The sequence below is a fragment of the Pseudorasbora parva genome, chromosome 11 (genome assembly GCF_024679245.1).
Source record: "Pseudorasbora parva isolate DD20220531a chromosome 11, ASM2467924v1, whole genome shotgun sequence".
In the NCBI taxonomy this organism is placed as follows: domain Eukaryota; kingdom Metazoa; phylum Chordata; class Actinopteri; order Cypriniformes; family Gobionidae; genus Pseudorasbora; species Pseudorasbora parva.
This window is the reverse complement of record NC_090182.1, coordinates 15,821,003-15,845,878: the sequence shown is the minus strand read 5'-3', so window position 1 is coordinate 15,845,878 and position 24,876 is coordinate 15,821,003. Positions and strand designations below refer to the sequence as shown.

The 24,876-nt window shown below is 40.0% G+C and overlaps 1 protein-coding gene across 8 annotated transcripts in view; it reads right to left on the bottom strand.

The window, feature by feature from the left end:
• rapgef2b (Rap guanine nucleotide exchange factor 2b) overlaps window positions 1–24,876 on the bottom strand; it is a 182,990-nt gene that overhangs the window by 124,438 nt on the left and 33,676 nt on the right. For all 8 annotated transcript variants that reach the window (XM_067457220.1, XM_067457215.1, XM_067457217.1 and 5 more), the window contains exon 2: window positions 12,542–12,612. In XM_067457220.1, the coding sequence (XP_067313321.1) occupies window positions 12,542–12,612 (71 nt within the window). The remainder of the gene's footprint in view (window positions 1–12,541; window positions 12,613–24,876) is intronic.

Below are 24,876 nucleotides of genomic sequence, written 5' to 3'. Positions count from 1 at the left end.
AAGGGATCGGGGGTACGGTGTGCGCCCCAGGGGTGCAGAAGTAGCCCAAAAGTGCCATAGACAATTGATGGGGCGAAACTTTGACCCCTCGTAGCTCCGAGCGAGGATCTCAAACACACACATATATTACACGAAAATTGAAGGGGCTGATAGGATCTCTCAAAACACACATCTCAAAGGGGTGTAAGTTGTACCCCTGGGGTGCTAGAGCTCCCCAAAAATCGAAAAATTGCCCCATTGACTTAACATGGGGAGGGTCCTCCCATGAAACGCATGCAACGCATGCGTTTCTCCTACTATGGTAAATCCCATAGGGATTTTGTATTGAGCATAGCTCTGCTTCACAGACTCACAGAGACAAGGGGGTGGGCCCAATCTACTCAGACAACCAATCACTATCTCAGGATCATGATGATGCTATTAAGCCACGCCCTAGCAACCATTTAGAGCTCCCTAACAACCGATCCCATAGACTCCCATTGAAAGAGATCAAAGTTATATCTCTGGATAGGACTGTCATAGAAACATGAGGGTGAGTTTGATTGACTCAGGGCATCAACAGCCAATCACAAATCACCTTCAACACCTCCTAGCCACTCCCTAGCAACCATTATCAAGCACCCTAACAACCCAAATCCACAGTCTATATCTTCACATCTGAACATCATAGAGACACGGGGGTTGGTTTATATCATTCATACTGGCAGGGGGATTTTGGGGAATCCTTATGGGATGGTGCCAAGCCACTCCATAGCAACCAAACAGAGTACCCTAGCAACTGTTTAGCCATACCTATATCTCTGCATTAGTACATCACAGAGACACCGGGGTTGGTTTATATCATTCATACTGGCAAGGTGATTTTGGGGAATCATTATGGGATGGTGCCAAGGCACTCCATAGCAACCAAACAGAGTACCCTAGCAACCAATCACATCTCTGCATCAGAAAATCATAGAGACATAGGGTTTGGTTTATATCATTCATACTGGCAAGGTGATTTTGGGGTATCATTATGGGATGCTGCCACTCCATAGCAACCACCCAGAATACCCTAGCAACTGTTTAGATCTCTGCATTAGAAAATCATAGAGACATGGGGGTTGGTTTATATAATTAGTACTGGCAAGGTGATTTTGGGGTATCATTATGGGATGCTGCCACTCCATAGCAACCACCCAGAATACCCTAGCAACCACATAGCAACGTCATAACAACCACCCACAACACCATAGCAACTGCCTAGCAACCACCCAGAACACCCTAGCAACCGCCTAGCAACACCCTAGCAACGCCCTAGCAACCACCCAGAACACCATAGCAACCACCTACCAACGCCCTAGCAACCACCCAGAACACCTTAGCAACCACCTAGCAACCACCTAGCAACGCCCTAGCAACCACCCAGAACACCCTAGCAACCGCCTAGCAACGCCCTAGCAACCACCCAGAACACCCTAGCAACCACCTAGCAACCACCAAAAACACCCTAGCAACCACCTAGCAACATGCTAATCATGCTAGCATGATGCTAATCATGTTAGCATCATGCTAGCAACATGCTAATCATGTTAGCATCATGCTAGCATCATGCTAATCATGTTAGCATCATGCTAGCAACATGCTAATCATGTTGCTAGCATCATGCTAATCATGTTAGCATCATGCTAACATCATGCTAATCATGTTAGCATCATGCTAACATCATGCTAATCATGTTAGCATCATGCTAACATCATGCTAATCATGTTAGCATCATGCTAGCAACATGCTAATCATGTTAGCATCATGCTAATAACTTGCTAATCATGCTGCTAACAACATGCTAATCATGTTAGCATCATGCTAACAACTTGCTAATCATGTTAGCATCATGCTAACATCATGTTGCTTGGCTTTTTTGCATCACAAATGCCACAGGGCCCCGAGTTTTGCCACGGCAAGCACCACTCACAATTTCTTCAGGAATTGTACTTTCTAGTTAGTGGTGCTTGCTTTAGCAAGGCATCACTATTGTTCTCCACCATACTTATTATTCTTCTTCTTCCTTCCGCCATATTTTCGGCGCGCTACTCCTCCCAGGGATTTTGTCAAAGACCCAACAAAGCAATTGTCAAAAGGTGCGTCCTCATCGGGAATGGTGTGCTATATCTCTACTAAGGGATCGGGGGTACGGGGCTCGCCCCAGGGGCGAAAAAGTAGCGAAAACGTCCCATCGAGAATGAATTGCGAAAACTTTGAACACTCATAGCGCCAAGCGATGAATTCCAAAACACTCGTTGCTTATACGAAATTTGAAGATCCTGATAGGATCTCTCAGCACACACATCTCAAAGGGGTGTAAGTTGTACCCCTGGGGTGCTAGAGCTCCCCAAAAATCGCAAAAAAACCCATTGACTTAACATGGGGAGGGTCGTCCCATGAAACGCATGCAACGCATGCGTTTCTCATTCAATGGTAAATCCCATAGGGATTTTGTATTGAGCTTAGCTCTGCTTCACAGACTCACAGAGACAAGGGGGTGGGTCCAATCTACTCAGACAACCAATCACTATCTCAGGATCATGATGATGTTATTAAGCCACGCCCTAACAACCGTTTAGAGCTCCCTAACAACCGATCCCACTGACTTCCATTGAAAAAGATCAAAGTTATATCTCTGGATAGGAGTGTCATACAAACATGAGGGTGGGTTTGATTGACTCAGGGCATCAACGGCCAATCACAAATCACCTTCAACACCTCCTAACCACTCCCTAGCAACCATTATCAAGCACCCTAACAACCCAAATCCACAGTGTATATCTCCACATCTGAACATCATAGAGACACGGGGGTTGGTTTATATCATTCATACTGGCAAGGGGATTTTGGGGAATCATTATGGGATGGTGCCAAGCCACTCCATAGCAACCAAACAGAGTACCCTAGCAACTGTTTAGCAAGACCTATATCTCTGCATTAGTACATCATAGAGACACGGGGTTGGTATATATCATTCATACTGGCAAGGGGATTTTGGGGAATCATTATGGGATGGTGCCAAGCCACTCCATAGCAACCAAACAGAGTACCCTAGCAACTGTTTAGATCTCTGCATTAGAAAATCATAGAGACATGGGGGTTGGTTTATATCATTCATACTGACAAGTAGCTTTTGGGGTCATTATAGGATGGTGCCAAGCCACTCCATAGCAACCATTTACAGTACCCTAGCAACCGTACAAACACATAACGAAGCCATATCTCAGCCCCACAACATCGTACAGACATGTTTCTTGGCTTTTTTGCCTTGTGGTAGCCACCGGGCCCCGAGTTTTGCCACGGCAAGCACCACTCACAATTTCTTCAGGAATTGTACTTTCTAGTATTGTAAATACTATTCACTTTTTCAAAACTTTGGCACGCTACTCCTCCGGCACCGTTTGTCACAGACCCACGGATGAGGTGTCAAATTGACCGACTTATTGAGGAGAGGTGTGCTATGTCTTTTCTAAGGGATCGGATGAACGATCTCCGTTTTGGCGGGAAAAAAATTGTCCCGGAAAAGTCCCATAGACTTAACATTGGCAGTACTGTGTAAGATCATATATTCGGATCAGAAGGTCGTACAGACTTCAGGGTGGGCTCTTTTGACTCGTCCTATCAAGTTGACAATCCGTAGTGATGTCACAACTTCATAGCCACTCCCTAGCAACTATTTAAACCACCCTAGCAACCGTATTTCAACATTAATAAGCCATATCTCAGTACCAGACCATTGTACACATACAGAGTTGGGCTCTTTTGACTCAGACTGACAACTACTCTATAAATATCACCTCTTAAACTGTATGGCCACACCATAGCAACCAATTAGACCACCCTAGCAACCATACAGACACATTAATAAGCCATATCTCAACTCCACAACATCTTACAGACATGGGGCTGACTTATTTTGCAGTCTCTTGCATAACAGGGCCCCGAGTTTTGCCACGGCAAGCACCACTCACAATTTCTTCAGGAATTGTACTTTCTAGTTATTATTATTCTTCTTCTGGACACGTATTTCGGCGCGCTTCTCCTCCCACAAATTTTGTCAAACCCCAACCACTAAATAGCCAAAGTCGGCAACCTATACGGGAATGGTGTGCTATGACTTTTATAAGGGATCGGGGGTACGGTGTGCGCCCCAGGGGTGCAAACGTAGCCCAAAAGTGCCATAGACGATTGATGGGGCGAAACTTTGACCCCTCGTAGCTCCGAGCGAGGATCTCAAACACACACATATATTACACGAAATTTGAAGGGGCTGATAGGATCTCTCAGCACACACATCTCAAAGGGGTGTAAGTTGTACCCCTGGGGTGCTAGAGCTCCCCAAAAATCGCAAAAAAGGCCCATTGACTTAACATGGGGAGGGTCGTCCCATGAAACGCATGCAACGCATGCGTTTCTCATTCAATGGTAAATCCCATAGGGATTTTGTATTGAGCATAGCTCTGCTTCACAGACTCACAGAGACAAGGGGGTGGGCCCAATCTACTCAGAAAACCAATCACTATCTCAGGATCATGATGATGTTATTAAGCCACGCCCTAGCAACCGTTTAGAGCTCCCTAACAACCGATCCCATTGACTTCCATTGAAAAAGATCAAAGTTATATCTCTGGATAGGAGTGTCATAGAAACATGGGGGTGGGTTTGATTGACTCAGGGCATTAACGGCCAATCACAAATCACCTTCAACACCTCCTAGCCACTCCCTAGCAACCATTATCGAGCACCCTAACAACACAAATCCACTGTGTATATCTCCACATCTGAACATCATAGAGACACGGGGGTTGGTTTATATCATTCATACTGGCAAGGAGATTTTGGGGAATCATTATGGGATGGTGCCAAGCCACTCCATAGCAACCAAACAGAGTACCTTAGCAACCGTTCAGATCTCTGCATCAGAAAATCGTACAGACACGGGGGTTGGTTTATATCATTCATACTGGCAAGGGGATTTTGGGGAATCATTATGGGATGGTGCCAAGCCACTCCATAGCAACCAAACAGAGTACCCTAGCAACTGTTTAGATCTCTGCATTAGAAAATCATAGAGACATGGGGGTTGGTTTATATAATTAGTACTGGCAAGGTCATTTTGGGGTATCATTATGGGATGTTGCCACTCCATAGCAACCACCCAGAATACCCTAGCAACCACATAGCAACGTCATAGCAACCACCCAGAACACCATAGCAACTGCCTAGCAACCACCCAGAACACCCTAGCAACCGCCTAGCAACACCCTAGCAACGCCCTAGCAACCACCCAGAACACCCTAGCAACCGCCTAGCAACGCCCTAGCAACCACCCAGAACACCATAGCAACCGCCTAGCAACCACCTAGCAACGCCCTAGCAACCTCCCAGAACACCCTAGCAACCACCTAGCAACGCCCTAGCAACCACCCAGAACACCCTAGCAACCGCCTAGCAACCACCAAAAACACCCTAGCAACCGCCTAGCAACATGCTAATCATGCTAGCAACATGCTAATCATGTTAGCATCATGCTAGCAACATGCTAATCATGTTAGCATCATGCTAGCAACATGCTAATCATGTTGCTAGCATCATGCTAATCATGTTAGCATCATGCTAACAACATGCTAATCATGTTAGCATCATGCTAGCAACATGCTAATCATGTTAGCATCATGCTAGCAACATGCTAATCATGTTAGCATCATGCTAGCAAAATGCTAATCATGTTGCTAGCATCATGCTAATCATGTTAGCATCATGCTAACATCATGCTAATCATGTTAGCATTATGCTAGCAACATGCTAATCATGTTAGCATCATGCTAACATCATGCTAATCATGTTAGCATTATGCTAGCAACATGCTAATCATGTTAGCATCATGCTAGCAACATGCTAATCATGTTAGCATCGTGCTAACATCATGCTAATCATGTTAGCATCATGCTAGCAACATGCTAATCATGTTAGCATCGTGCTAACCACATGCTAATCATGTTAGCATTATGCTAATAACTTGCTTATCCTATGCTAACAACATGCTATTACTGTTAGCATCATGCTAACATCATGTTGCTTGGCTTTTTTGCATCACAAATGCCACAGGGCCCCGAGTTTTGCCACGGCAAGCACCACTCACAATTTCTTCAGGAATTGTACTTTCTAGTTAGTGGTGCTTGCGTAGCAAGGCATCACTATTGTTCTCCACCATACTTATTAGTGGTGCTTGCTTTAGCAAGGCATCACTATTGTTCTCCACCATACTTATTATTATTATTATTATTATTCTTCCGGACAAAAATTCGGCGCGCTACTCCTCCCACACATTTTGTCAAACACCCAACAAAGCAATTGTCAAAAGGTGCGTCCCAATCGGGAATGGTGTGCTATATCTCTACTAAGGGATCGGGGGTGCGGGGTGCGCCCCAGGGGCGAAAAAGTAGCGAAAACGTCCCATCGACAATGCATTACGAAAACTTTGAGCACTCATAGCGCCAAACGATGAATTCAAAAACACTCGTCACTTATACGAAAATTGAAGATCCTGATAGGATCTCTCAGCACACACATCTCAAAGGGGTGTAAGTTGTACCCCTGGGGTGCTAGAGCTCCCCAAAAATCGAAAATTTTCCCATAGACTTAACATGGGGAGGGTTGTCCCATGAAACGCATGCAACGCATGCGTTTCTCATTCAATGGTAAATCCCATAGGGATTTTGTATTGAGCATAGCTCTGCTTCACAGACTCACAGAGACAAGGGGGTGGGCCCAATCTACTCAGACAACCAATCACTATCTCAGGATCATGATGATGTTATTAAGCCACGCCCTAGCAACCGTTTAGAGCTCCCTAACAACCGATCCCATTGACTTCCATTGAAAAAGATAAAAGTTATATCTCTGGATAGGAGTGTCATAGAAACATGGGGGTGGGTTTGATTGACTCAGGGCATCAACGGCCAATCACAAATCACCTTCAACACCTCCTAGCCACTCCCTAGCAACCATTATCAAGCACCCTAACAACCCAAATCCACAGTGTATATCTTCACATCTGAACATCATAGAGACACGGGGGTTGGTTTATATCATTCATACTGGCAAGGGGATTTTGGGGAATCATTATGGGATGGTGCCAGGCCACTCCATAGCAACCAAACAGAGTACCCTAGCAACTGTTTAGCAACACCTATATCTCTGCATTAGTACATCATAGAGACACGGGGGTTGGTATATATCATTCATACTGGCAAGGGGATTTTGGGGAATCATTATGGGATGGTGCCAAGCCACTCCATAGCAACCAAACAGAGTACCCTAGCAACTGTTTAGATCTCTGCATTAGAAAATCATAGAGACATGGGGGTTGGTTTATATCATTCATACTGGCAAGGTGATTTTGCAGTCTCTTGCAATAACCGGGCCCCGAGTTTTGCCACGGCAAGCACCACTCACAATTTCTTCAGGAATTGTACTTTCTAGTTATTATTCTTCTTCTTCTTCCTTCCGCCATAATTTCGGCGCGCTACTCCTCCCAGAGATTTTGTCAAAGACCCAACAAAGCAATTGTCAAAAGGTGCGTCCTCATCGGGAATAGTGTGCTATATCTCTACTAAGGGATCGGGGGTACGGGGCTCGCCCCAGGGGCGAAAAAGTAGCGAAAACGTCCCATCGAGAATGCATTGCGAAAACTTTGAACACTCATAGCGCCAAGCGATGAATTCCAAAACACTCGTCGCTTATACGAAATTTGAAGATCCTGATAGGATCTCTCAGCACACACATCTCAAAGGGGTGTAAGTTGTACCCCTGGGGTGCTAGAGCTCCCCAAAAATCGCAAAAAAACCCATTGACTTAACATGGGGAGGGTCGTCCCATGAAACGCATGCAACGCATGCGTTTCTCATTCAATGGTAAATCCCATAGGGATTTTGTATTGAGCATAGCTCTGCTTCACAGACTCACAGAGACAAGGGGGTGGGCCCAATCTACTCAGACAACCAATCACTATCTCAGGATCATGATGATGTTATTAAGCCACGCCCTAGCAACCGTTTAGAGCTCCCTAACAACCGATCCCATTGACTTCCATTGAAAAATATCAAAGTTATATCTCTGGATAGGAGTGTCATAGAAACATGGGGGTGGGTTTGATTGACTCAGGGCATCAACGGCCAATCACAAATCACCTTCAACACCTCCTAGCCACTCCCTAGCAACCATTATCAAGCACCCTAACAACCCAAATCCAAAGTGTATATCTTCACATCTGAACATGATAGAGACACGGGGGTTGGTTTATATCATTCATACTGGCAGGGGGATTTTGGGGAATCATTATGGGATGGTGACAAGCCACTCCATAGCAACCAAACAGAGTACCTTAGCAACTGTTTAGCAAGACCTATATCTCTGAATTAGTACATCATAGAGACACGGGGGTTGGTTTATATCATCCATACTGGCAAGGGGATTTTGGGGAATCATTATGGGATGCTGCCAAGCCACTCCATAGCAACCAAACAGAGTACCCTAGCAACTGTTCAGATCTCTACATCTGAAAATCGTAGAGACATGGGGGTTGGTTTATATCATTCATACTGGCAAGGTGATTTTGCAGTCTCTTGCAATAACCGGGCCCCCGAGTTTTGCCACGGCAAGCACCACTCACAATTTCTTCAGGAATTGTACTTTCTAGTTATTCTTATTCTTCCACACAGGTATTTTGACGCGCTTCTCCTCACACAAATTTTGTCAAACCCCAACCACTAAATAGCCAAAGTCGGCGGCCTATACGGGAATCGTGTGCTATATCTCTGCTAAGGGATCGGGGGTACGGTGTGCGCCCCAGGGGTGCAAACGTACCCCGAAAGTGCCATAGACGATTGATGGGGCGAAACTTTGACCCCTCGTAGCTCCGAGCGAGGATCTCAAACACATACATATATTACACGAAATTTGAAGGGGCTGATAGGATCTCTCAGCACACACATCTCAAAGGGGTGTAAGTTGTACCCCTGGGGTGCTAGAGCTCCCCAAAAATTGCAAAAAAGGCCCATTGACTTAACATGGGGAGGGTCGTCCCATGAAACGCATGCAACGCATGCGTTTCTCATTCAATGGTAAATCCCATAGGGATTTTGTATTGAGCATAGCTCAGACTCACAGACTCACAGAGACAAGGGGGTGGGCCCAAACTACTCAGACAACCAATCACTATCTCAGGATCATGATGATGTTATTAAGCCACGCCCTAGCAACCGTTTAGAGCTCCCTAACAACCGATCCCATTGACTTCCATTGAAAAAGATCAAAGTTATATCTCTGGATAGGAGTGTCATAGAAACATGGGGGTGGGTTTGATTGACTCAGGGCATCAACGGCCAATCACAAATCACCTTCAACACTTCCTAGCCACTCCCTAGCAACCATTATCAAGCACCCTAACAACCCAAATCCACAGTGTATATCTCCACATCTGAACATCATAGAGACATGGGGGTTGGTTTATATCATTCATACTGCCAAGGGGATTTTGGGGAATCATTATGGGATGGTGCCAAGCCACTCCATAGCAACCAAACACAGTACCCTAGCAACTGTTCAGATCTCTGCATCTGAAAATCGTACAGACACGGGGGTTGGTTTATATCATTCATACTGGCAAGGGGATTTTGGGATATCATTATGGGATGCTGCGAAGCCACTCCATAGCAACCAAACAGAGTACCCTAGCAACTGTTCAGATCTCTGCATTAGAAAATCATACAGACATGGGGGTTGGTTTATATAATTAGTACTGGCAAGGTGATTTTGGGGTATCATTATGGGATGTTGCCACTCCATAGCAACTACCCAGAATACCCTAGCAACCACATAGCAACGTCATAGCAACCACCCAGAACACCATAGCAACTGCCTAGCAACCACCCAGAACACCCTAGCAACTGCCTAGCAACACCCTAGCAACGCCCTAGCAACCACCCAGAACACCCTAGCAACCACCTAGCAACGCCCTAGCAACCACCCAGAACACCATAGCAACCGCCTAGCAACCACCTAGCAACGCCCTAGCAACCTCCCAGAACACCCTAGCAACCGCCTAGCAATGCCCTAGCAACCACCCAGAACACCCTAGCAACCGACTAGCAACCACCAAAAACACCCTAGCAACCACCTAGCAACATGCTAATCATGCTAGCATAATGCTAATCATGTTAGCATCATGCTAGCAACATGCTTATCATGTTAGCATCATGCTAGCATCATGCTAATCATGTTAGCATCATGCTAGCAACATGCTAATCATGTTGCTAGCATCATGCTAATCATGTTAGCATCATGCTAACAACATGCTAATCATGTTAGCATCATGCTAGCAACATGCTAATCATGTTAGCATCATGCTAGCAACATGCTAATCATGTTAGCATCATGCTAGCAACATGCTAATCATGTTAGCATCATGCTAGCAAAATGCTAATCATGTTGCTAGCATCATGCTAATCATGTTAGCATAATGCTAACATCATGCTAATCATGTTAGCATCATGCTAACATCATGCTAATCATGTTAGCATCATGCTAACATCATGCTAATCATGTTAGCATAATGCTAACATCATGCTAATCATGTTAGCATAATGCTAACATCATGCTAATCATGTTAGCATCATGCTAGCAACATGCTAATCATGTTAGCATCATGCTAATAACTTGCTAATCATGCTGCTAACAACAAGCTAATCATGTTAGCATCATGCTAACAACTTGCTAATCATGTTAGCATCATGCTAACATCATGTTGCTTGGCTTTTTTGCATCACAAATGCCACAGGGCCCCGAGTTTTGCCACGGCAAGCACCACTCACAATTTCTTCAGGAATTGTACTTTCTAGTTATTAGTGGTGCTTGCTTTAGCAAGGCATCACTATTGTTCTCCACCATACTTATTATTCTTCTTCTTCCTTCCGCCATATTTTCGGCGCGCTACTCCTCCCAGGGATTTTGTCAAAGACCCAACAAAGCAATTGTCAAAAGGTGCGTCCTCATCGGGAATGGTGTGCTATATCTCTACTAAGGGATCGGGGGTACGGGGCTCGCCCCAGGGGCGAAAAAGTAGCGAAAACGTCCCATCGAGAATGAATTGCGAAAACTTTGAACACTCATAGCGCCAAGCGATGAATTCCAAAACACTCGTCGCTTATACGAAATTTGAAGATCCTGATAGGATCTCTCAGCACACACATCTCAAAGGGGTGTAAGTTGTACCCCTGGGGTGCTAGAGCTCCCCAAAAATCGCAAAAAAACCCATTGACTTAACATGGGGAGGGTCGTCCCATGAAACGCATGCAACGCATGCGTTTCTCATTCAATGGTAAATCCCATAGGGATTTTGTATTGAGCATAGCTCTGCTTCACAGACTCCCAGAGACAAGGGGGTGGGCCCAATCTACTCAGACAACCAATCACTATCTCAGGATCATGATGATGTTATTAAGCCACGCCCTAGCAACCGTTTAGAGCTCCCTAACAACCGATCCCATTGACTTCCATTGAAAAAGATCAAAGTTATATCTCTGGATAGGAGTGTCATAGAAACATGGGGGTGGGTTTGATTGACTCAGGGCATCAACGGCCAATCACAAATCACCTTCAACACTTCCTAGCCACGCCCTAGCAACCATTATCAAGCACCCTAACAACCCAAATCCACAGTGTATATCTTCACATCTGAACATCATAGAGACACGGGGTTGGTTTATATCATTCATACTGGCAAGGGGATTTTGGGGAATCATTATGGGATGGTGCCAGGCAACTCCATAGCAACCAAACAGAGTACCCTAGCAACTGTTTAGCAAGACCTATATCTCTGCATTAGTACATCACAGAGACACGGGGGTTGGTTTATATCATTCATACTGGCAAGGGGATTTTGGGGTATCATTATGGGATGCTGCCAAGCCACTCCATAGCAACCAAACAGAGTACCATAGCAACCATTTAGATCTCTGCATCAGAAAATCATACAGATGTGGGGGTTGGTTTATATCATTCATACTGGCAAGGGGATTTTGGGGAATCATTATGGGATGCTGCCAAGCCACTCCATAGCAACCAAACAGAGTACCCTAGCAACTGTTCAGATCTCTACATCTGAAAATCGTAGAGACATGGGGGTTGGTTTATATCATTCATACTGGCAAGGTGATTTTGCAGTCTCTTGCAATAACCGGGCCCCGAGTTTTGCCACGGCAAGCACCACTCACAATTTCTTCAGGAATTGTACTTTCTAGTTTTTGTTGCTATACACACACACACACACACACACACACACACACACACACACACACACACACACACACACACACAAATATATTTCAATTCACATCTGTCTATCATTTAAACATCTGTATGTAAAACCCAACCTCCACCACCTGCTTGTCCTAAAAATATTTTGTGCATTTCCCCCCCCCCCCATACATTTATCAAATCCATCTTTCAGTTTTACCTCAGTTGGTGTTCCCGAAGATTGGACAGCGCCTCCATTCCATGTAAGTAGGAATATACAATCTCCAGGTCCTGCAGGTAAAACGAGAGAAAGAAAGAGAAAAGATCAAAGGCTATTCATCTGTCGCAGAAGTCTCAGCGCAGGATGAGAAGACACTTATTTCATTATGAAAAGTGTGGTGGAGAAAATGGCTTTGAAACACATGGAGAAATGCAGTTACAGAACAAACATGAAATTTCTCTATCAAACTATAGATTAGTCATTTACATTAACCCTCAAATGCACTAGCAGTTTAAACTCACTTATGATTAAAGCAATTACAACTGCCCTCATCAACATCTAAGTGAATACTCTCTTGTATTCATTTTCATGGATCATTCTTTGTTTTTGATATCAGTATTTGCTATCAACTAAATCTTAGGTGTAGTGCAAACACTTTTAAACAAATAGTCTCATGTCCTTAAAGAGGTCCTTTCACCAGAGAGTCTTGCTCTCTCTACAAGTGGTTCTTCAGACAAACCGGTCACAGTGTCCATGTAGCTGAGCACACAGCGCACCCTGTCCCCTTCCACATGCAAAAGAGCACTAACGCCAGAACTGGGTTGCCTTTGTGCTTACAAAGGCATGCTGGGATAGCGAAGAGGACAAAAGAGGTTCTGTGCTCGCACACAGACTCACTTGATTATGAACTGAGAGACCCTTGTGTGACACAGAACACAAATGCAAACATACAGCTCGCCAAATATTTGCCTTCTGATACAGCACAAGTAAACCTCCGCCCCCTGGTTTCCTATTAAGACTACATGACTGATCGATAAATAAGAAAGAATAAGAGAAAAATGTACTGGGGTCAGGTGATTGGGTTAGAAAAGGATTCGTAGTATTTTTGGTCGTTTTCAAATATGGCAAGATTAGAGAAGGGTCTGTCTGCAGAGCCACAGATCCAGAGTTTTACCCCACACTCTCAGAAAAAAAGGTACAGTGCTGTCACTGGGGCGGTACCCTAAGGTCAAAAAGTGAAAAGGTACATCTTTGTACCCCTAAATGGTACATATTAGTACCTAAAAAGGTACATATTAGTACTTTAAGAGTGTGAATTAGTACCTTAAAGGTAGATAGTAGTACCTTAACGGTACATAGTACCTTTTCGGTTTTGTAGGGTACCACCCTAGTGACATGAATGTACCTTTTTTCCTGACAGTTCACAGCAGTTTCGCCCACGCATGCACATCTTCATTTTGAGAGTTTTATGTCGTTGAGATGCATGTTAGAGATATATTATTGGAAGATTCAGGGGATGAGGGTCCAGACAAGATAAAAATGGAGTGTTGACCCTAAGGATAGACAACAAGACATCTTAAAGGGATGTTTGATTTTTCTTTCTCCCTTCACACTATAGAAATCGTTTGATTACCGACATTCTTTAAAATATCTTCTTTTGTGTTGAACAGAACAAAGAAATACAGGTTAATAACAACTTGGGGTAAGAAAATGATGACAGAATTGTCATTTTTGTGTGAAATATTTTTGGGAGGGCAGGCGACCGAAAATGTACTCTTATCTAAAGGTTACAGGGGGCAAGGTCACATGGACAAACTGCAGGCTACTGATATATACTGGTAACCTCCATCTTTTGCAGAGTCAAAAAAGGCTGTTTATCCACGAGAGTTTGTAATAAACATGAAAAAAAAAGGCTGTTTAAAAGAAAATTGATTAAATGATGGTTTGTCACCCCCTGCTGTTACTATCAGTACACTACATGAAATGTTAGAGGAAAAACATAAGAGTTAACAATTAAAAAATAAATAGAATATATATAAAAAATAACATAAGCTCTATTTTTGTTTTAATTACATGTTTTAATTAATAATTTTGCACAATGATATATTAAAGTATAAGGCTATATAAAATAACAATAAAATACAAAGCAAAAACAAACACTGTGTTTGCTAAATGTATTTTAACAACCTATTCATTTTGTCATTTTATTTTCATTTTAGTGACTGTTTTTTTACCTTCATTTTTTATGAAGTGTATTGGTTGCTCAGGTGCTTTGAGTGCATTGATTTACACACACTGATATAGGTCTTCTGGGCGGTTGCTAGGGTGCACTGAGTCCGATTGCTTAGAAACGGACACACTTCACTTTAAAGAGCGAAAAGATCTGAGGCATTGTGAGGAAAATAGTGTGTGACATGTTACATGTTAAATTTAATGCTTGGAGGTTTGTTCAAATCTATAAACCTAAATATGAGCGATAATAATAGTGATGCTTTGCTATAGCAAAAAAAAAAAAAGAACAATAAGGCTGTGACAATGACAAAGGACCTTCTAAATGGCGAGCACTGCACAAATCCTCCACTAGATGTCATGCTGGTGTAAGATTTCACTGATTCATGTCCAGCTCTTTCTGCACCTCTTAGCGCCACAACCGGCTGGAATGAAGCTCTACCAGAACACTGTGGCTTTCTTTTTCCCCCCTCAAATATTACTTCTAAATTCAACATGGAAAGAATGTGCAGAACCCCATTTTTTCAGTTCCAGTGTCCCCATGAGGAGTTTTCACTCCTTTATTTTCTCCCTTTGCCAGAAGTTCATAATGAGTCCATTACAACGTTGCTCTAGTCCCACAATGAGAATGAACAGTTTTTAAAAGTATGAACTTGCATAATGTTTGTATGAGAAGAGAACTTTGACATTAAGCAGATCTTTGCTGTTTTTGGTCACTTATACAAGTGATATAACAAATCCAAAGTTAATTTAACAAAGTAAAACATTTTAAGTTCACTCAAAAACCTGAATGAACAACCATAATTTAAGTTAACATTAAGTGCTGAAAAACTGTTTGGGTTACAAACCAGCATGCTTAAAAAAAGGAAATGCATTAAAATAATGTGGTAAGAAAAAACTGTTTGCAATATCAAGCAGCATAACAAGCTGTTCTGTACAGCTAAAAACAACTGGAAGCAAATGACACCATAAGCCAGACACATCAAAAAAAAATCCAAATGGCCGCCTGCCCACCCGACATGAAAAAAAATTAAATAAGGTGGATCATATGCGAACCGCCAAGAGTGTACTATCCCCCTATACACAGTATTCCAAAAAAAAAGTAGACGAAATGTCCCTGGATAACCTACTACTTCCTGAAGCTGAAGTGCGCATTCACGGGACAGGATTTACAATGTGAATCGACGCAACTGAAGCTGGTAGGTCAGGTGACAGTGACAACATGGCAGATGCAGTATTTCAATTTCATTTATTCTACCCATATCCATAATATATAAAGCATACTTTTTAACAGTAAAAAAGTCAAATCACATTTACTTTGTAAATAACTAGTACCTATTTAGATTTTGGACACAGCGCAGGAAAACAGCTAAAAGATGCTTGACATGGGTTAAAACATGCTTATTAACAATGCTTGTTAACAATAGCTACATTAAAACTTGTTAGAAATGTGCTAATTCATGCTAGAAAAATGCTAAACATCCCAATAATGTGCTAACTCATGCTAACAGCATGCTAGAACATGGTATCAGTGTGTTAATGTTATAAACATGCTAGCAATTTGCAAATTCATGCTAGCAAACATACTAAAACATGTTAGCAGTCCACTAATACTTGCTATAAACATGTTAGCAGTCTGCCAATACTTGTTATAAACATGTTAGTAATCTACTAATGTTTGCATGTTAAACATGGCATTAGCTAACTGATGCTAGAAACATGATAGGAATGGGCTAATTGATTAAACATGGTAACTACTAAAACACGTTAAAACAATATAGCAATGCGATAAAGCATGTTAACAACATGTTGAACGAATGCTAACAGTGTTAAACCATGTTAGTGTGTTAAAACACCCTAGCAACCTATCATTCAACTATCTATCCATCCATTCTGATAGACTGCATTGCCTTCAAAACTTTCAAACTTTCTGGTCAGGTTCTCAAGACAATATCAAAGTTTGTCTTAACTGTTTTCCTGTTTTATAGATGTGACACTGCTTTGAACCAATCTAATAAAGCACTGTTTAAACTAAGGTGACATGCATGGCTTGTGTCTGATGAACATTTTAGTGTTATTATTGTGAACTAAAATGAAAACTAAAAATATAATTTGGTAAATAAATCTAAAATAATAATAATATATATATATATATATATATATATATATATATATATATATATATATATATATATATATATATATATATATATATATATATATATATATATATTTAGACTTAAAATAGAATAGGCTTAAATGTTATGGAAATTATAAATGTTGCTAAAGCAAGTTTGAGTAAAATTGAAAAAATACATTAAAAAACACATAGCCTATACAAATATTATTCAAATTAAAACTTATAAAAAATATAAAATAAAGGCTAATTCAAGATTAAGTAACAATGACAGTAAATAAATCATACTTATGTAAAATTGGTATTTTAGAATGAGATTTAAGATGAGCAGCTTTCCGCATAGCAACATTCAACAAAATGGGAGTGGTAGCATGAAACAAGAAAAAGTCAAATGTAAGTGCTTGTGGTTATTAACAATCAATTGTATCATTTTCAGTTTTATCATATTTAAAAAACCTGATAATAAATAATTGTATTAGTTGTTGTAACCTGGTAGCATACTATAAGAAAAGTCAATATTGCCATGAAAAAAGAGAGCATTTTACTATAATAACCAAACCATCTTGACTCTGGGTCTGAATCATTCACACATCGTGGGCACTGTTTACTAGATAGGCCTACTGTTTACACACACAAAGCATAAGGGTGAACTGAGAATCTGGAGGAATTACTACTACAATAACCACCAACTTATTTTTTCCTTTATTTAAAAAAGGCTGAGCCTCTGGCATGGTTTTCCAACAGATGCCATGTTCACAAACACCACTAGGTTTACACGCTCACTTTGTCCTCTCTTTCTTCATTGTGACTGCTTCCACCCAGAGTGCTTTGTGACAAAGGGACCATTGTGTTTTGTGATTGGTCAAACAATATGTGAAGCCCAGGGCACTCAGCCTTCGCTGGTTACGCAACTCTCGTGGGAGTCAGTGGGTGCCGTGGTAACAAGCTGAGCGACAAATACAGCTGAGACCAGGTAGAGTAATGATGAAACTGGCGAGTTGTGCAAACAACAGTGGTTGTTTAACAGCAGCCTTGACTAAAACCTTTGTGAAACTCAATGAACAAAGCCATGAGACTGTACCTGTACAGCCTATTTTAAGTGTTCTGCACACTCCACAAAAGAAGCTCAGATAGCACAGCACAGTTGAAATGTACAACAAAAGAGATTGCACATAATCACACTATAGGGATAAACCAAAAGCAAATTCTGGACAGAAACCTTAAAGTCTGGATTCTCTTGGCCAAAAAACTAAAAAATACATTTAAAACAATATTTACTTATATAAAATATTTACTTTATACAATATATATATACAATATATATATATATATATATATATATATATATATATATATATATATATATATATATATATATATATATATATATATATATATACGCACAGACAGTGTAAACATAGCCTGACTTATTATAGAATTATTGGGGATGTTGATTTTCTGATCATATTTTATTTCCACATTTTACCAATTCCAAACCACATGAATCTTAATAACTACTATTAATATTTTGTATTGACCAATTTATAAGTGATTTATAATTGTTCACGAAGGCTGAAAATTAAAAACACCTTATATTCAGGTGTGAAGAATTACTAGGCACATTTCTTTGAAAAAAATACAGATTTAACTAAATGTATTAAATGCCCATGAGACGGATACAATACTAATGCAAAACTAGAAATTGCAGTTAAGGCATGACCATTGGACAGATGCTCATTGGGTCAGCAGGGTCAGACAAAAGAATGTAATAATTCTGCATGCAGTATATATACTTTTCCAAATTAGTTTAGCTATGTCCAATCATGACAAGTGACATGACATTTTGTCTGTGAATAGCCCAATTAAAATAATTGTTTTTAATCCATACAACTCTTTATTATTTATCAAGTATGTTCTGTTTATCTGTTTTTGTGATTTTTTTTTTTTTTATACTTTTAGTGTAGAGAAACAATTTGGAAGGTTTTTTTTGCACTGGAAATCTGATAGACATTGTGGTCAAGAATAGTTCAGCTAAAAAAATATAATAATTTGCTCTAAACTCTTTTATGACAAAACTATTTTTGAAGAATATCCTGGCCACCAATTTTTCATTAGACTGGAAACTGGTGAATGAATACCACAATGACAAAATAAAAACATAAAACAATAAAAAGAAAAATAAACTAATATTTTTTTTAATTAATTAATAAATAAAAATGAAATACCACCAATGAAACCGATAAAATCAATTAAAATAAAATATACATGTTATAGTAATAGTAGGTTATAGTAATTTTATAGTATTTTTATTTTTTTGTAATATTAATCTTTAGTACTGTACAGCTTCAGAAAAAAACATCACATTATTATTTGTTTGAGTTCCATGGAAGAAAGTCATGCTACCTTGGAACAATGTAAAGCACTTTGAGTGCACAGTGCTACATATAAATCTAACAAATTATTATTATTCAAACAATTTCTTTAATATTGCAAGTGAAAAATCAGGAGATCAGCAAAACCAGCTGAATGCAGCAGATTATAAGTAACTCCCTGTAAAAATAGCAGTTTTATTATATGGTAATATTTTACCATGTGCCATCTGATGCCATTGTGCAGTGCCAGCACACTGCAGCTGTTTGTACACATATTATGCTATAGCATGTATGCTGGCTTTCCAAGACAGTGTCTACAGAATTTGTGTGAAGTGTTTTGCTGCTTTTGCTATATAAAATTCCTCTTCTCAGCTTTGTAGCCCAACATCTTGAATGCAACCAATTACGATGCATCTTGAATGGGTCAAGAGGCTCTTCACATTCCACTCAAGGCATCGCTGTGACCATGGCAACCTGCAGTCTAACTATCTACATGATCAGAGCCAATAATTTCCTTCTATAGCAATAAACCGTGCTGGAATCAGCTGCCTGAGCAGGTGGCATCTAAAAACCATCAGTCCGATGAGGACAATTATCCCAACATTAGGCTGAATTGCACTGTTGGCAGGGTAACTAGGCTTCAGAGTCCCCAAACAGAACAGAAGAGTGGTGTGTTGGGTATCTAAATGGTTTAATCAAAATCTAGACACCTACTCCAAAGACAGAGAAGTGACCAGGCATTATCAACGGAGTCTTATTGCAATGCCCTTCATGTGTAATGACCATAAATAGGGACACTTAAATGGAGTAGTATCATACAGTGGTCCATCACAGTGGTGTTGCTGGCACACAAAAAAAGGAAATCAAATAATAAAAGGCATAAGCCACTTTTAAAAGGGTCGTGAAATGAGAAATCAACTTTCCCTTGATCTTTTGATAAAGATCATGGTAATATCCTGTAAGTTTCAGAGCTGAAAACTTGTTAGTCAAAGAAAAGCTTTTATAGACACCAGCTCAGCAAACGATTGATCTCAGAATATGCCACACCTTGACGTCATCTCTACAGAAGAACAATGCCTGCTTCTGTAGCCCCGCCCACAGTCTCGTGCCACTGACATGACACAGGCCTATACCCAAAGCTAAACTGGATCCAACTTTTTAAGCAATAAACATACCACATAAGCTTCATTTGGATTCTAATATTATGAATGCATGGATGACCTTTTAATGAATGTCCAGCTCACTTGGGGAAGACATTGCACGTTTGTTCCTTCATTTCACCACGGATTCGTTGGTAAACAAGAGGCTGGATTTGCAGACAGGATGAGATTACGTGAATGAATGGAGCAACAAACTTATGGGAGTACAAATGTGATAGTATTGCATTGTTAAATATTATTTGATATAGATCTATTGATTGTGTACATGTCTAACTGAGCGTACCTTAACGCGCTGTCAAAGGCTGGAGAATCCTTTGTTTGTGGTGTTGTTGGTTCATTGGAATTTGGGATCAGACTCGGAGGTGTTTATGGGCCACAGCTCACAAAGCCCAACCTGTCCTTACGGACTACCAAAACGTAAGCCTGGTCTGCCAAAGTGCTATCTTAAATAGTAAAATAACTCCTTTCTTGATGTGCGTTGTTCACTCTCGACTTGATATTTGAAGGAAAAATACAGACGTTAAAGTTTTGATTATGCTGTCTGCAACGTACTTTGTGTGTGCGTGTGATATACGGTTCGCGCTTATATCCACTGATGGGGCGGGCAGAGTAATACAAAAATAACATTCCAACTAATCACGGGTGGATAGAGATAATTAATTGTGTTTGTTTGATAAAGACATGTTGTGAGCCTTGTGGGATGAATCATTTCGGTTTAGGTTTCTCCACATGCCTTCATAACAATTCCCACATGTACTGACGAGGGAGCTGAAGCTCATTAAATATGCAAATATTTTTCAATCCTAGCTGTGGCCGTTTACTTCCAAGTTTTCAATGCGGCACGGCCATAAAATGCAGGCGTTGCAGGACAGAGCCTCAAAACCAGGCAGGAAAATAGCATTTTACTTATTCATTATGATGTTTTTGAATGTAAAAACTACACAAACATCATAAGTTGACCTCAGACAACAGTATAAAAAATAAAATAAAACAGCTGATGACATTTAGAGTTGCACTGTGCAAATTTTAGCCGCATCTAGCGGTGAGGTCACGAACCACTCTTAAGCTAAGGTAGCTGTCACATGACAAAGATGTCATCGACAGCAGAGAGAAGCGCTAGTGCTCTGTAGGGCAGTTTGTCCTTTTAGGGCTACTGTAGAAACATGTGGCTCAAAATGGAGATTTCACTGTAAGGGGACCTGCGGTTTATGGAGATAGAAATGGCTCATTATACAGTAATAAAAACAAAACGGTACATTATGTAAGGTCTTTATATACCACTGAAAAACATAGTTATGTGTATTAGATTGCATTTCTGTCAATATAGTCACATAAATACTACACATTGCACCTTAAACAGCATGATAACAGATTTTAAAAGAGTTTGCTGTTGCTAAGTTAACACCATGATCCAAATACCTTCACATACATACATTTACACAATTAGATACTGTTCAAACGTTCGGGGTCAATAAGATTTTGTTTAATACAAATGTAGATTTTTAGTAATCAAGAATGCATTAAATTTAACTAAAGTAATGATGTTACAAAATATTTCTGTTTCAAATTAATTCATCAAAGAATCCTGAAAAAAGTTTCCACAGAAATAATAAGCAGCACAGCTGTTTTCATCATTGGTGATAAGTAATGTTTGCTGAGCATCAAATCAGCATTTTATAAAGATTCCTGATGTCTCAATACTGGAGTAATGATGATGAAAATTCAGCTTTGCATCACAGAAATAAATAATAATAAATAAATATTTTAAACTTTCAGCACTCACACTTTTTTTTAATTCTCTTGATTTGCCATCCAACTTGGGTTTTTTCACTGAGTTTGCCATAGAACATTCTGGTATTGCCTTCACTGCCTTAGAATTTGGCAAAAAGAGGGCATCTACGCCACCTACATTTCGAAACAGATTTTGTGTCAGGAGCACGCCTACGATGTCTTCAAATTCTGTCTATGTAGGCAGCCCACTACGGTTTGGAATAAAGCCAGTGTGTTTGGTTGCTTCCTCCATAATTGTAAAAATGTGCCTCAATGTATGCCTATATTTAAAACACAAAAAATGGCATTGCAGCTTTATCAGAGAGGTTGAAGTTTCAAAGCTTCAAAAGTTTGGGGCTAGTAACTTTTTTTTTTTTTTTTTTTTTGAGTATCTTGTGCTCACCCCGGTTACATTTATTTTATCAAAATAAAGCAAAACAGTAATAGTTTGATATTATTATAATAATAAAAAAATTACCTCATTTTTTAATTTATTATTATGATTATTATTATTATCATCATCATCATCATTTATGTAATGTATTCCTGTAATGGCAAAGCTGAATTTTCAGCATCATTACTCCAGTCTTCAATGTCACATGATCCTTCAGAAATTATTCTAATATGCAGATTTGGTGGTCATAAACATGTCTTATTATTATTAATGTTGAACATAGTTGCACTGCTTAGTAATTGATGCATAACAAAAGTAATGTAAAGAAAGTAAATATATATGAAACAGAAATAATTTGAATAATTTGTAACATTTATAATATAAAGTATTTACTGCCACCTTTGATTCAGTTAATCTTTGCTGAATAAAAGTATTGCTTTATTTAAAAAGATTAAAAAGAAAATCTTACTTACTTTCTCTACAAAAAAGAGAAAACAACAATTTGATAGATTTCCAAGTCACATTACATCACGTCCCATTAATGTTGTTGAAAAACAGGTTATAAAGACAGCTGATTGCAGCAAATTATACATGCAACTTCCTGTATAAATAACATGGATTGCTCCCCATATGCAACATGAGACACAGGGTGCTATTTTCTGTCAGCAAATAAATCTTTTCACCCTACACATTGCAGTTTTGTTGTCAGCTCTGTAACCGTCCCCTTCAGGAGATCAGCTCTTTTCATGTGCCATTAGTGTTGTCACAATACCAAAATTATAACTTCGATACCAGACTAAAATAACTCAATGCTTATACTGAATCCACACCATGGCAACTGTGTGTATATGTGTATATATTGGCCAGCATGTTCCTGCCCTTTTTTTTTTTAACTATTCCCTCTTTATTTAAAAATAATAAAATAATAATAATAATTACTGCATGCCAGTGTGAACATCCTTACAGAGATATTTGCAACAATCACATTATTATCAATCGTTTTAACATTCACTAACCTTTCACTATTCTGAAAAGGTTGGAAGGACAAATTTTATTTCATGACACAAGTCATTTAATATGTTTTATGTAACTTTATAATTACGATATAGGTATTTTAGGTAATTTAAGCTTTTTTTTAAATAAGCAAAAATGTAAATTACAAATATTATTTAAAAAAAGGGCTTTTTTCAGCTACAGCAGGTCTATTTAACAGGAACATTCAAGAAAGAAATAAATAATCAAATGTAAAAGAAAAACAAGCACAGTCTTCACTCGATAAATTAACTATACACTGATTCCTAATAAATATATTTATTCTTAATTATATATAGTTATTCAGCCAAGCATAGGGTGATTTTCTATTTTATTTTGTTGTTTGATGGACATTAAATTGCATAGAATATTTAGCCTAGAAATCTAGACGCACCCTAGCGGCAGCAAATCTAATCTGGTCTAGCAACTCTCAATACACTTGTGAGCTATAAAAAACAAACTCCAATCACATCATGTATAGAGTCGGTGGGTGGGGCTTAACATAATGATGGCCGAGTTGCGCTTGCGTGCTACTAGCAAACATAGAAGCTGACGAACGGCGGTCTTTCGAATCAGCTTTGACTGCGACTCTGGAAGACTTGGAGTTAAGCTTTTCTCTAAAAAAAAGAACGAGAGTTTGAAAGACAACCGTTTATCCCGCCTCTCGGATTGAGCCCTGTCAATGGTGAGTTTCCAGACCTCACTTAACATCTTGATGTGGGTCTGGCTTGTCCGGCTATAGAATATTAGGTCCGGGCTTTGAAAGGTGCAGCGTGTAGCATTTATGAGGATCTATTGGCAGAAATGCAATATAACATAACTATCTTTTCAATGGTATATGAAAACCCAACTTGAATACCGTTTTGTTTTTACTGCCTTAGAATGAGCCATTTCTATCTACATACACCAGGGGTCTCCTTACAGTGAAATCTTCATTTTGCAGCATCATGTTTCTATAGTAGCCCTAAACAGACAAACTGCTCTACAGAGAGCTAGTCACTCTCTGCTCTCTCCGACGACGAACTTTTTGTCCTGTGTCGGTCCCCGTAGTTCTGTGATTCGAAAGGGAGGGGTGAGCGTTGTGTTATTGCAATTCACTATTGCAACCTCACCACTAGATGCCGCTAAAAGCTGCACGTACATATTTGACTGTTCTGCTTCTATAGTTTAGTGAACGGTGGAAGCAGAGCTCTACACACGTCCCAACTCCTGCTGTCACACATCAACACAAAATAAGAAATACTGCTCTTATTAGGGTGCTGTCATTCTTAAAGTACCGGTACTTATAAAACTTCATTTAGTACCATTTTTAATAGCAGGGTATCACTTACTTTTCTAGTACCAGTATATTGTGCAACCCTATGTGCCATGACATGAGGTTTTTAACAATCACTTCAACAATGCACATACAGTCAAGGAGGACACATGGTGCCAGTCCTGAAGGTCAACCTTGACCCGTG